The following is an 11,496-nucleotide window of genomic DNA, read 5'->3' on the forward strand; positions in this document are numbered from 1 at the left end:
GAACTCAAACTTTTTGTATAAAAAGTATTTCTCAAATAATCTCTCTGGTTCAAACTCCGAAGTGAATTTTGCTCAAGCGTCGTTGAGAAAAAAACAATCTGTAATCCAGCCTTATAATATGTCTTTTAACATCATTCATAACCACTTAAGCTGTAAAATAAATATACATCTGCAGTTAAGAAATTCGATAGCTCTAACTCTTTCGGAAGACAAGCTGAGAGTGTGCAGTCAATATGATTTTTAAAATTGTGATAACACACTGATATATCCTTCGCTATAGCTCAATAAGAACCACTAATTTCTTTTGAACTCAAACACACATGTACTTGAATAATTGTATTTGTAACAACACTTGGTCATATATGGCCTAGTAGTTGTGGTTATTAGTTATGGTTTCCATCCAGTTATCACAAAAGGCCATTCGACCTTTAGATGCATGGGAGCTCTTTAATTATTCAGCCAAAGAAAAATTACCTGAGATTTTGTTATTAATTCTAAAATCGGAACAGTTATGCGCTGATAATGTTCTTGTGACTTAGCGCGAAAACTCTAAAATAAATACATTTTAGCGAAAATACGTGCCTAATTACAATATATGAAACAAAATTATTTACTTGAGAATGAAAACTCTGTTAGTTGAGAATGAGTTACAATTTACCTTAAGATTATAAAATAAAATTTTATTTTTCTGCCATTATAATAAAATTCTTGCCTCGTTCAGAACCAGGATATTACGAAGAAGGAGAGTTTGGAATTCGTTTGGAAAATATCATAATGGTTACAGAAGCTAAAACCAAAGTAAGTGGAGATTTTTTTTCTATATTATATTGTTAACACTTGCTTTTCTGGATAGATCTACAGCCTTATAAGTACCTCATGCAGTCATAATTATCAAAAACAAATTTCCTAGGGCCCGGCATGGCTAGGTGGTTAAGGCACTCCACTCGTAACGTGAGAGACACGGGTTCGAATCCCCGTCACACCAAATATGCTCGCCTTTTCAGCCGTGGGGTGTGATAATGTGATGGTCAATCCAACTATTCGTTGGTAAAAGAGTAGCCCAAGAGCTGACGGTGGGTAATGATGACCAGCTGCCTTCCCTCTAGTCTTACACTGCTAAATTAAGGCCGGTAGCGCAGATAGCCCTCGTGTAGCTTTGCGCGAAATTCAAAACAAACCAAACCAATTTGTTGCCAGAATCTGTAGGACGAAGATATTTTTATATTTTGTAAGATTTTTAAAACACGTTACATGTCACTTTGAATTTAGAAAAACAACAACAATATATAATTATTGTAAAAACTATTTGGTATACATACGTTGTGCTAAGGTTAATTAAGTACTCAAATATTTTAATAAGTATGAAAATTATATGCATTAAAACTGCTACTGTTAATATTTATTCACTAACAACAAGATTCATTTAAATATTTTTATTTTGAACCTTCATAGAATTCAGTTTAAATAATATGCATTAATAAGTGATACTTGAAATAGTAGAAATTATTATTTACATCAGGGGTGGTAAAACCGATGTCTTGCGAGTCATATGCAGCTCTTTTACATATAATATGTGCTCGCGGAAATATGTTGTCTGAGCTCCTTTTTGCATCACAATTAATATAAAAGGTACATACAAACTTTTTCAAGCTTTATAATTATTTACCGGATATAAGCTGATAGCCCACTGGATTAAAACGTTTGTTTGTTTTGGAATTTCGCACAAAGCTACTCGAGGGCTATCTGTGCTAGCCGTCCCTAATTTAGCAGTGTAAGACTAGAGGGAAGGCAGCTAGTCATCACCACCCACCGCCAACTCTTGGGCTACTCTTTTACCAACGAATAGTGGGATTGACCGTCACATTATATACCCCCACGGCTGGGAGGGCGAGCATGTTTAGCGCGACGCGGGCGCGAACCCGCGACCCTCGGATTACGAGTCGCACGCCTTACGCGCTTGGGGATTAAAACGTAAGTTTAATGTTCATGGTGAATAAATATATTTAAGAATTTAAATCCTGATTTTTAATGCTCGATTAAAGGAATTAAAGAAATATAGTTTCTTTAATTAATTTAATTTATCTAACAAGGAATACAGAGGAATTGTGCTGGAGAATCAGTAATCGTACAAGCAGGTGCTGGCAATGTTAGTTTTAGTGGGCGTGGCTTGTGATCGCGTGATTGTGGCTTGTATGGCTGTGTTGCGGGCAGTGAATTAGCGGAGTGTTAGTATGATACTGAGGCTGTAAAGTTTGTTTGCATTGCACGTGTTGAAGCTTATTATTTCTTTTCACTTTAATTTTTTAGAAGTGTTTGTGAACATTTTGTGAAGGAAGATATCATCATCAAATTGTAAGAAGCGAAAGTAAGAAAATAAAAACATAAATGTTAAGCCACAGTGGGAGGGATATTTTGCATTCAACGTTAAAGGAGGTAAACCTTTGTGTCTTATCTTCAATGAGTTACTCAGTCATTACAAAGCCAGTAACATGAAACGCCACTATGAATTAAATAACAAAAACTTTTCGTCTGATTATCCATCTAAATCAAAATTATGAAAAAACGAGTTAACTGTGCTAAAATCATCACTAAATAGCCAGCAAACACTGTTGACAACATATAGTAAAGAAGTTGATACAATGGTCAAAGCTAGTTTTGTTATATCATGGAATACTGCTCGTGCTGAACGCCCATATTCTGATGTTGAATTCGTTAACAAGAATATAGTTGAAGTTGTTGCAGTGTTAGATCCAAATAACACAAAACTTCAGCAACTAATAACACAAACACCAGCTTCATGCCACACTACAGACAGATGTGTCTCCCAAATCAGTACTGATGTTGCAAACAAAATGCAAAATGATTTAAAGAATTTCCTTGCATTCAGCTTAGACATTATAAGTGTGCTTTATAGAGCCTTAACAAATGCTGATATTCCACTGGGCAAACTCATCAGTGTTGCAACAGATGGAGCACCTGCAAATGTGTGGGAAAATGCAGGATTAATTGCGCTTATGAAAAGTGATTCCAGCTTTCCAGAGTTTCTTCCTGTTCATTGCATTATTCATTGTGAACACCTGGCAGCCAGATACTTCAAGTATGAAGATGTTATAAAATTTGTTTTTGAAATTGTCTATTTCATATGCTTAAATAGAAAGGCCTATTGACATTTCAAAAATTTTATTGAATAACTGAAGCATGAAAATAAACCCAGCGATGTCTCTTTCTATTGCATAGTGAGGTGGCTGTCAACCAGCAATGTCGTAAATAGGTTTGTGGATCTGTTGGAGCCTATTATTGCTTTTCTTGAAAAAAAGAAAAGATTCTATCCTCAACTGGGGAATGATGAATGGATGCAAGATCTAATGTTCCTTACTGATATAATGAATCATCTACAAACTCTCAACTTGGCACTCCAGGGGAAGGATGAGATTGTTTCTGATCTTATTCAGACAATTTACAGCCTTCAGAATAAAATAAGACTTTTTCAAAGGGACATATTTTCAAGAAACTTCAGTTACTTTTCCAATCTCAAAAGAGAGTAAATACAAACCCTGATATTGAAGTAAAAGACCACAAACGGGAAGAATACAAAGATAAATTACAAGGACTGCTTTATAATTTCCTATACAGGTTTGAGGACTTGCAAAAGCTGAAGGCTTGCTTTGCCTTTCCTGTAAATCCATTCATGGTTGATATGATCAATGATAGTTTGCCAATTTTCGAACCTTTGGTTACAGAATCATCTGCTGTGAATATGGAACTAAGAGATTTACAGGAGGACCTAGGTCTAAACATGATCCATAAATTCCATTCTACAATTGAGTTGTGATAGCAAGTTTCAGATATGAAATATCCTAAACTGAAGAAAACCAGTGTGCGACTCATCTCAAGTTTTAGCACACTTACTTTGTAGTGAAGTTTGTGAAGTCGAAGCATCGTGTAATCCTTACAAATCAACACCTGATAAAACTAATTCGTGCAACCTTGATAACTTATCAGCCGCAATTTCAACGACTCACAACCAAGACAAAAATTCACAAGACCTTTACTAACAGTAAATAGCCTGATAATAGTATCAATGTCTGTTTGTGTCAGAAAAATTTTATGACAAGACTAAAATATTGTAAGGTGGTATCTGATTAAAATATCTCTAATTTTATTGTTTTACATATTTTCCTCCATGTTTTGAGCAGATATTTACTAAGACAAATTAATACTATTAAAATATCTGTTTTTACCCCTTTATTTTTATTTTTGGCTGTCTCATTTAATGTCAATGAAATGCGGATTTGCAAATTTTTCTTAGGTGTTTCCTAATTCCTTACCGTATTAAATACGCTCAATATAATTAAAACAATAATCAACCAGGATTTTGAAAACACTTAGTATATATATATATATGTGTACTTTGTGATTATTGAAAGTAATACAAATTAACAGTTTAAAAACTACATATATGAATAAATATTATTACGTATGTGTATTTCTTAATATTTCTATAAAATTTATATAACAAAATGCGCATGTTACAATAAAAACGTGTGTGTAATATTTGTTCATGTCTTGTGGCTCTGAGACATCTGAAGCTTGTCGTATGTGACGCTTACGTTAAGCAAGTTTGGCCACTCCTGATTTATATAAAAAGTGTAACATCAACCTTTTACTTATGTCGTTACAGCATAATTTTGGCGGGCTCACCTACTTAACATGGGATCCGGTTACCTTAGTTCCGTTTGAGCCTAACCTTATCAAGATCGAAATGCTGAATGAACACCAGGTCAGACTCATTTTGAGTGTTATTTAATTATTTTAATCTACCGATCTAATAACTAATTAGCAGTAAAACCTTCCACAGTGCTTGTAGAAACCCCTTTTTACATTATGAAGTTACGTGTGTAAGAGTTCGTTAACGGACTGACCAGGTGATTAGGAAGTTTGACCCGTTATCCGAGGATCGAGGGTTCAGATCCCTTCTCTCTAGTCTTTCAATGCTAAATTAGGGATGGGTAGCGCAGATAACCCTCGTATAGTTTTGTGCGAAATCTAAACAAACCATTCTTTGACAGACTAGAAGGAGAAGGAACAAAATAAGACATTATGATAGTTTATTATTAGGATGAATTATTATTGAAGCGAATTCTCAATAAAATATAAGATAATAAAAAATGTTGAAATTAACTTTACCCATTATAATATCTCCATTTGTTTCAACGGTGTGAGGGCTTGTAACACAAACAGTTAAGTTTCGATATCTGCTTTAAGCTTAGCACAGATACCCGATTTTGTATCTCAAGACAGCTGGTACGAGTATTAAAACTTTTATTAAAATAAAGATTAACCTGAAGATAACCTAAGAACGTCGAAACGTTCTTCTCTACTTTATCTTAATAAACGTTTTAATACTAATACATTTTTTACTTGAAATAGGTTTGTCGTTGTCACGATACCCCATTTTGTAGCGTTGTATACTTAACAAAAAACAAATAAAACACATTTGCCCTCCCACTCGTACGAACGTATAAGATATCTTACAATGTCAGCTTAATTATTTAAGCTCTGAATTATTGGAAATATCCTTATACATTATATTAAAATCGCGATTAACACAAAATAATTTTAAAATTTTTAACATTCCATCATAGCTTACATGCTTCAGAAGAAGGTTTCTCTACACTGAATCATATTTAAATACACAATTAAATTTTTAAAGTATTGGACTTCAATATATTTTATCTAACTACTCTGTTTACTTCCAGACGATTTAAGTTTTATATTTAAATGTTTGTGAAAAGACCAAATCAAATCGTACTTCCTACTTCAAATGAAATTTAAGGTTAGCTAGTTATATCATAAATCTTGAATTATAGAAACTTGTACAAACTGAAATGAAACAATAACAAAACAAATTTAATTGGTCAATATTGCGTGGTCACAGTTTGAAAGTAAAAACCAAAATTACGATTATGTTTTTACACCTAGTATCAGTTTGTTTGCATTTACCGAAACCTGAACCGAATACTTTGTTAATTGTGGGGTTTCCGTATAATTTGTGTGCTAATGTCTTGAAGCTAATACTAAATCCGAAGTTTTTAGCTTGTTTTCAGATTATTTTAGGTCCCTAACGATAATTAATTACGGACAACAAGGTAATAACTTATTTTTAAATAGACCCGCAAGAAACTGACCCGATATTAATATTGATTTTAATGTTGAATTGAAATGAAGATAAATAGTAATGTTTACGTGTGTATTGATTGATTCAAAGTACTATATATATATTTGTCTTGTTATATATATATTTGACCTTATTGTATCTTGGTTAGGTCAACTGGTTAAATGATTACCATCAAAAAGTGCGCTACCTGGTGGGTAAGGAACTTCTAGCGCAAGATAAGGGAAGAGCTTATGCCTGGATGATGAATAAAACCCAACATATTCCCTTCTATCCGTGTCAGCGTTTGGTTAAAAACATGGAATAGTTGCAAAATAGGTTTGACAGCTTTACAGGTTAAATTTTGAATTTATTTTCATTTCGTAAACCTATACAATATCGAACTTTTAACAAAGTACTTTTATGTTGTTTTTCAATGTGACTTTTGTTTATAGTTAACAAAACTTACCTAGCAAAGATTTATTTGTATTATTTTTAAATCCAAAGGATTTTAGTCATTTCAACACAAGCTCTTATTTAATGAAAATTTATGTAACTTTTTAATAAACCAGATACAATAGCATTACTTTCATTTTTGTTTACACATGACGACACGTGTCACAAATGGCACTCTAAACTCTATTCTTCTTATTTTACAACAGCGTGTGTTGCACTTATCTCTAGTAAACGGTAACATATCCTATCAGCAATAGAGTTAGTCTATTACTTTGGTTTGTTTTGAATTTCGCGCAATGTTACACAAGGGCTATCTGCGCTTGTCGGCCCTAATTTAGCAGTGTAAGACTGGAGGGAAGACAACTAGTCATAACCACCCACCGCCATCTCTTGGGCTACTCTTTTACCAACGAATAGTGGGATTGACCATCATATTATAACGGCTAAAAAGGCGAGCATGTTTGTTGTGATAGAGATTCAAACCCACGCCCTTCAGATTACGAGTCGATCGCCTTAACCCACCTGACGATGCCGGGCCTGGTGAGAGTGAAAATATAGTTTATGAAGCTAATTCCGTATAATAAAATGACCAGAAGTAGAAAATGCTATGAATTTTTACATAATAAAGATGAAACTTATAATGACAATTGCATTCATTCTTCGCTTTTGACAATAATGTCTGTCCTAAATCCAATAATCTCTTAAGTAATTGTACTTACCATGAACAATGTATATAAAAACAAAAACAAACAAAAAATTAACGTCAAAGTTACACTTTTCTCACTCATTTGTCAAGTTAATGAACAGTTAGATAGAAAAAACAAAATCAAACTTGAAAACTAAATGAAATGTGTAAGGTGTACATAAATATCTGGGCATGAATATCATGTCCATTGATTTTAATACCTGTTCTCTTAACCCATAGTTTGAAACATTTTTCATGCTTGGAATAGGTGACTTGGATTCGCATTATGAATATGTAAACTTGTTCATTGTCAATATCACCCATCGCCGAGAACTGGTCAAATTTCACATGCAAATCAATGACCTTTCACTTTCTTAAACTATTTCATTCTCTTTTTTTTAATGAATAGATGAATGAAATGAAAGGATTTACGTAGAACTTTACGAGATTCTTACTTGATAAATCACCACTTTTTGCTTAACAGAATAAAAGAAATCCGTTTCGGTATCATAATAATCAATCATGAACGCATCGTTTCTGATATATTTTTTAAGTGTTAACCTTCATTGCTTAGTTTTTGAATTCTGAATTTACATTAAGAAACAAAAAAATTGTTATATCATCTAGCTTTCGCAAGGTCGTTATCCCAGTTCTACTGCTTGTGATATTGTTTTCTTCATCTTTTATAACTGCTGTCTTCTCGTAGTTCTCGCTACTTTCCTTTAATGGAATGGTATGTCACATAAAGAATATTGATTGAACTGGTAATGGATTCTAGAGCATGTGTGTTAAGGGAACACTATCGAATATTACTGATGTGGATGCGTATGTTGTCATACTCTTAAAAATATTTATACGTATATATAAATATGTGTGTGTATAAATCTTACGCCAATATTCATACATACTCGTTTATTTGAAGAGATACTTCACAACTGGTTACGTTTCTATAAATCAGCTAGTGCTGCCATCTACACTAATGTAATGTAATAATTTCTGAGCAGTAAAATTCCAAAAATAAATATTTAACATAATTCTTTATTATTTTCGTTCATCAAACCTCAAGTTTACCGAGAACAGTTGCACCAAATGTCTGAATGTTTTCTGCAAAATTAACTTAAGTAATGTGTGCTGTTTATATTTCTTTCGTTTTTACGATATTCGTGAAGAAATCCATTAACAACAACCAGATTCTATTGCAAGTGTATGAAAACACATTAGTATTTTCAAACAAAAATCTGAGTTACATTTTACTTTTATGTCTATTTTATGGTGTACCAGCTTCCACCAGTTTGCACAAATAAACATATTTCTTCTGTTTCGATTGACTTCCGCTGGGACAGCAGTAAGTCTAGCAAAACGTCTTCTATCTTCAGCTGTTTAAGGCACTCGATTCGTCGTCTGAGAAGCGCGTATTATCCTCCCGTCACACCACATATAATTTATGGCTCAGTCATTACATGGATATTTTTATAAAAGGAATACTCTACAGTATTGTTCTGACTAGTATTAAAGAGATATTTAATACGTTGTTTGAAAATAAAGCTTTAAACAAAGATCATTATCCTATAACAAAAGTGTTAATACCATAATAAAAACCATTATATTTGTAACTAATAAGGCCCGGCATGGCCTAGCGCGTAAGGCGTGCGACTCGTAATTCGCGGGTTCGCGCTCGCGTCGCGCTAAACATGCTCGCCCTCCCAGCCATGGGTCAATCCCACTATTCGTTGGTAAAAGAGTAGCCCAAGAGTTGGCGATGGGTGGTGATGACTAGCTGCCTTCCCTCTAGTCTTACACTGCTAAATTAGGGACGGCTAGCACAGATAGCCCTCGAGTAGCTTTGTGCGAAATTCCAAAACAAACAAACAAAATTTGTAACTAAAAGCACTGCCACCATAACAAAAACTTTATATCCGTAATAAAAGTATTATTGTTGTAACAAAAAGCATTGCCACTATTAAAAATCATTATAACTATTAAAAAATAATTATTTCTATGATAAAAGCATTATCGCTTTAACAAACATTATTGCGACTATTTCAATAAACACTATTACTATATCGGTGTCGCTAACACTACTCATAGCAACAGTTAAAAACGAAACAAAAAATAACAATGAAGTGGCCGATATGCTGCTAAAATAGTTAAGCTAATTACACTAAATCGTGCCTTGAAACACTGATAATACAGGTTTGATAAGATACTATAATATCAGTAATATAAAAGTAAATAACAGAATAAACCAATTCAATAAAAATGAAACAGACAAACACGATATTAGAGCTTTCTGTTACAGTTCTTGTGAAGCAGGTTATTTATAATAAACTATGATCTCACCACTCCTGCTCGACTGATTAAAAGTATGATAAATTTAAAGCCTCTTTTTAATAGTTGCCTTTTTTGCCTACAGAATTTAATTTCCTTGTTTGTGGGCAAGTTTAAATAAAACTACATTAACCAGGAGTTGATTAAATAGGTTCATTGACAGTAATGGGAATTTTATGACTTGTTTTATATTGATCAAATTATAGATATTTTGTCGTCCTAAATGTTGTTTTGGATTACGAGGACGAGAATTAAAACTAAGACATTTTTTTTCTCCTTAAGATAACACCTTCTGAAGCAATCTAAATTTTCGGCATGTTTAGAACTTCTAAGTAATAAGGGCTCATGAAAGAATTTCCTTAGGAAATCGGTAACAAAGCACAAAGTATTGAATAAAAATAATATAAAGGTTTTAAATAGCGCTTTCTACATGTTGTCAGTTATGAACATGACGAAAAAGTTAGTGAAATTATACTGTTAGTCAAGGTAGATAAAGTAGATAGGAGACATACTTTCAAAAATCAAATGATTCACACTGAAGTGATTTTTGCAGATATTTCTCTATAATATTCAGCTAGTGTCACAAATATAATGAAACTGCAGCTTCAGATCTTTAGTAACTTTTTATTTTACTTTTTCTACCTTCCGTAAGAAAACAGAGAAAAGTGTAATATACTTCTTTAAATGTTCACCTGAGTTTCTAAAAGGCCTTTCTCAAAAAGTGTCAGGTAATTATTTAAGGAATAATATAAGAATATTTTATACCGCTAACGTATAAGGAAATAAATTATTTATATCAGGTAGCTCGAACCTAATCAAAGCAACATACTGATTTTTACAAAATTAAAGAGCCGGGCGTGACGTAAAAATTAACATGCCTGGCTTTGGATCGAAATTCCAAGGTTTGAGCCGCGATATGTCATTGAACAACTCTGTACTTTCAACTGTGAGAACGACACAACCGTGACAGTAGTAAACGGCGTGGGGGTGAGAGTCGATGGGAAGGGTGTACAACTATACAATCATATAAATTATACCAGTGAGTACACATTTAGAAATCGTATAGAAATTACTAGACTCAATTAATGTAGTAGCAGCAATAAACATAAACAAATGACACGGGATGACTGTTTGTTTGTTTTTTGGAATTTCGCACAAAGCTACTCAAGGGTTATCTGTGCTAGCCGTCCCTAATTTAGCAGTGTAAGACTAGAGGGAAGGCAGCTAGTCATCACCACCCACCGCCAACTTTTGGGCTACTCTTTTTCCAACAAATAGTGGGATTGACCGCAACATTATAACGCCAGCTGGGAAAGCGAGCATGTTTGGCGCGACTCGGGCACGAACCCGCGACCCTCAGATTACGAAGCGCACGCCTTAACGCGCTAGGGACACGGGATGAACAATAAAACATGTTTGGAAAGGAAACGCTTTTAAAAGTTTGCGCACCACTAGACTGTAGGTCAGAGGTGCTAATGACGCAGTGCGCTACTTCAGGTCAGAAGTTCTAAATTCAAGATAAGTATACCTGAAACTTCGGAGTCTATAGTCTCTAAACTGGCCGATTTGATGCTGTAGATTTCGAAACAAACTAAATGATAAATCACAAAATATAAAATGTAAATAAATGCACGAGATATCAAAGTTGGCAAAGTATTCATTCTATGAAGTATATCTTCAAAATTATGGTGTTTTGAGTATTATCCGTATTACTTTCAGTACTTACACTTTTCTGGGTCCTGCATGGCCAGATGGTTAGAGGAGATCGACTCATAATTTTAGGGTCGCGGATTCGAATCCCCGTCAAACCAAACATGCTCGTTCTTTCAGCCGTAAGGGCATTATAATGTGACTTTCAGTCCCACTATTCACT

At 33.8% G+C, this 11,496-nt stretch overlaps 1 protein-coding gene across 2 annotated transcripts in view; it reads left to right on the forward strand.

The window, feature by feature from the left end:
- Positions 1–6,739, forward strand: part of LOC143239130 (xaa-Pro aminopeptidase 1-like) — a 51,608-nt gene extending 44,869 nt beyond the window's left edge. The window contains exons 18-20 of one of the 2 annotated variants that reach the window (XM_076479972.1): positions 722–798; positions 4,682–4,780; positions 6,327–6,739. In XM_076479972.1, the coding sequence (XP_076336087.1) occupies positions 722–798; positions 4,682–4,780; positions 6,327–6,482 (332 nt within the window). In that variant the 3' untranslated portion in view covers positions 6,483–6,739. The remainder of the gene's footprint in view (positions 1–721; positions 799–4,681; positions 4,781–6,326) is intronic. The other variant, XM_076479973.1, reaches the window with a different exon arrangement.
- Positions 6,740–11,496: the final 4,757 nt, after the last annotated feature.

The sequence above is a fragment of the Tachypleus tridentatus genome, chromosome 13, assembly GCF_004210375.1.
Source record: "Tachypleus tridentatus isolate NWPU-2018 chromosome 13, ASM421037v1, whole genome shotgun sequence".
NCBI classification, from domain to species: Eukaryota; Metazoa; Arthropoda; class Merostomata; order Xiphosura; family Limulidae; genus Tachypleus; species Tachypleus tridentatus.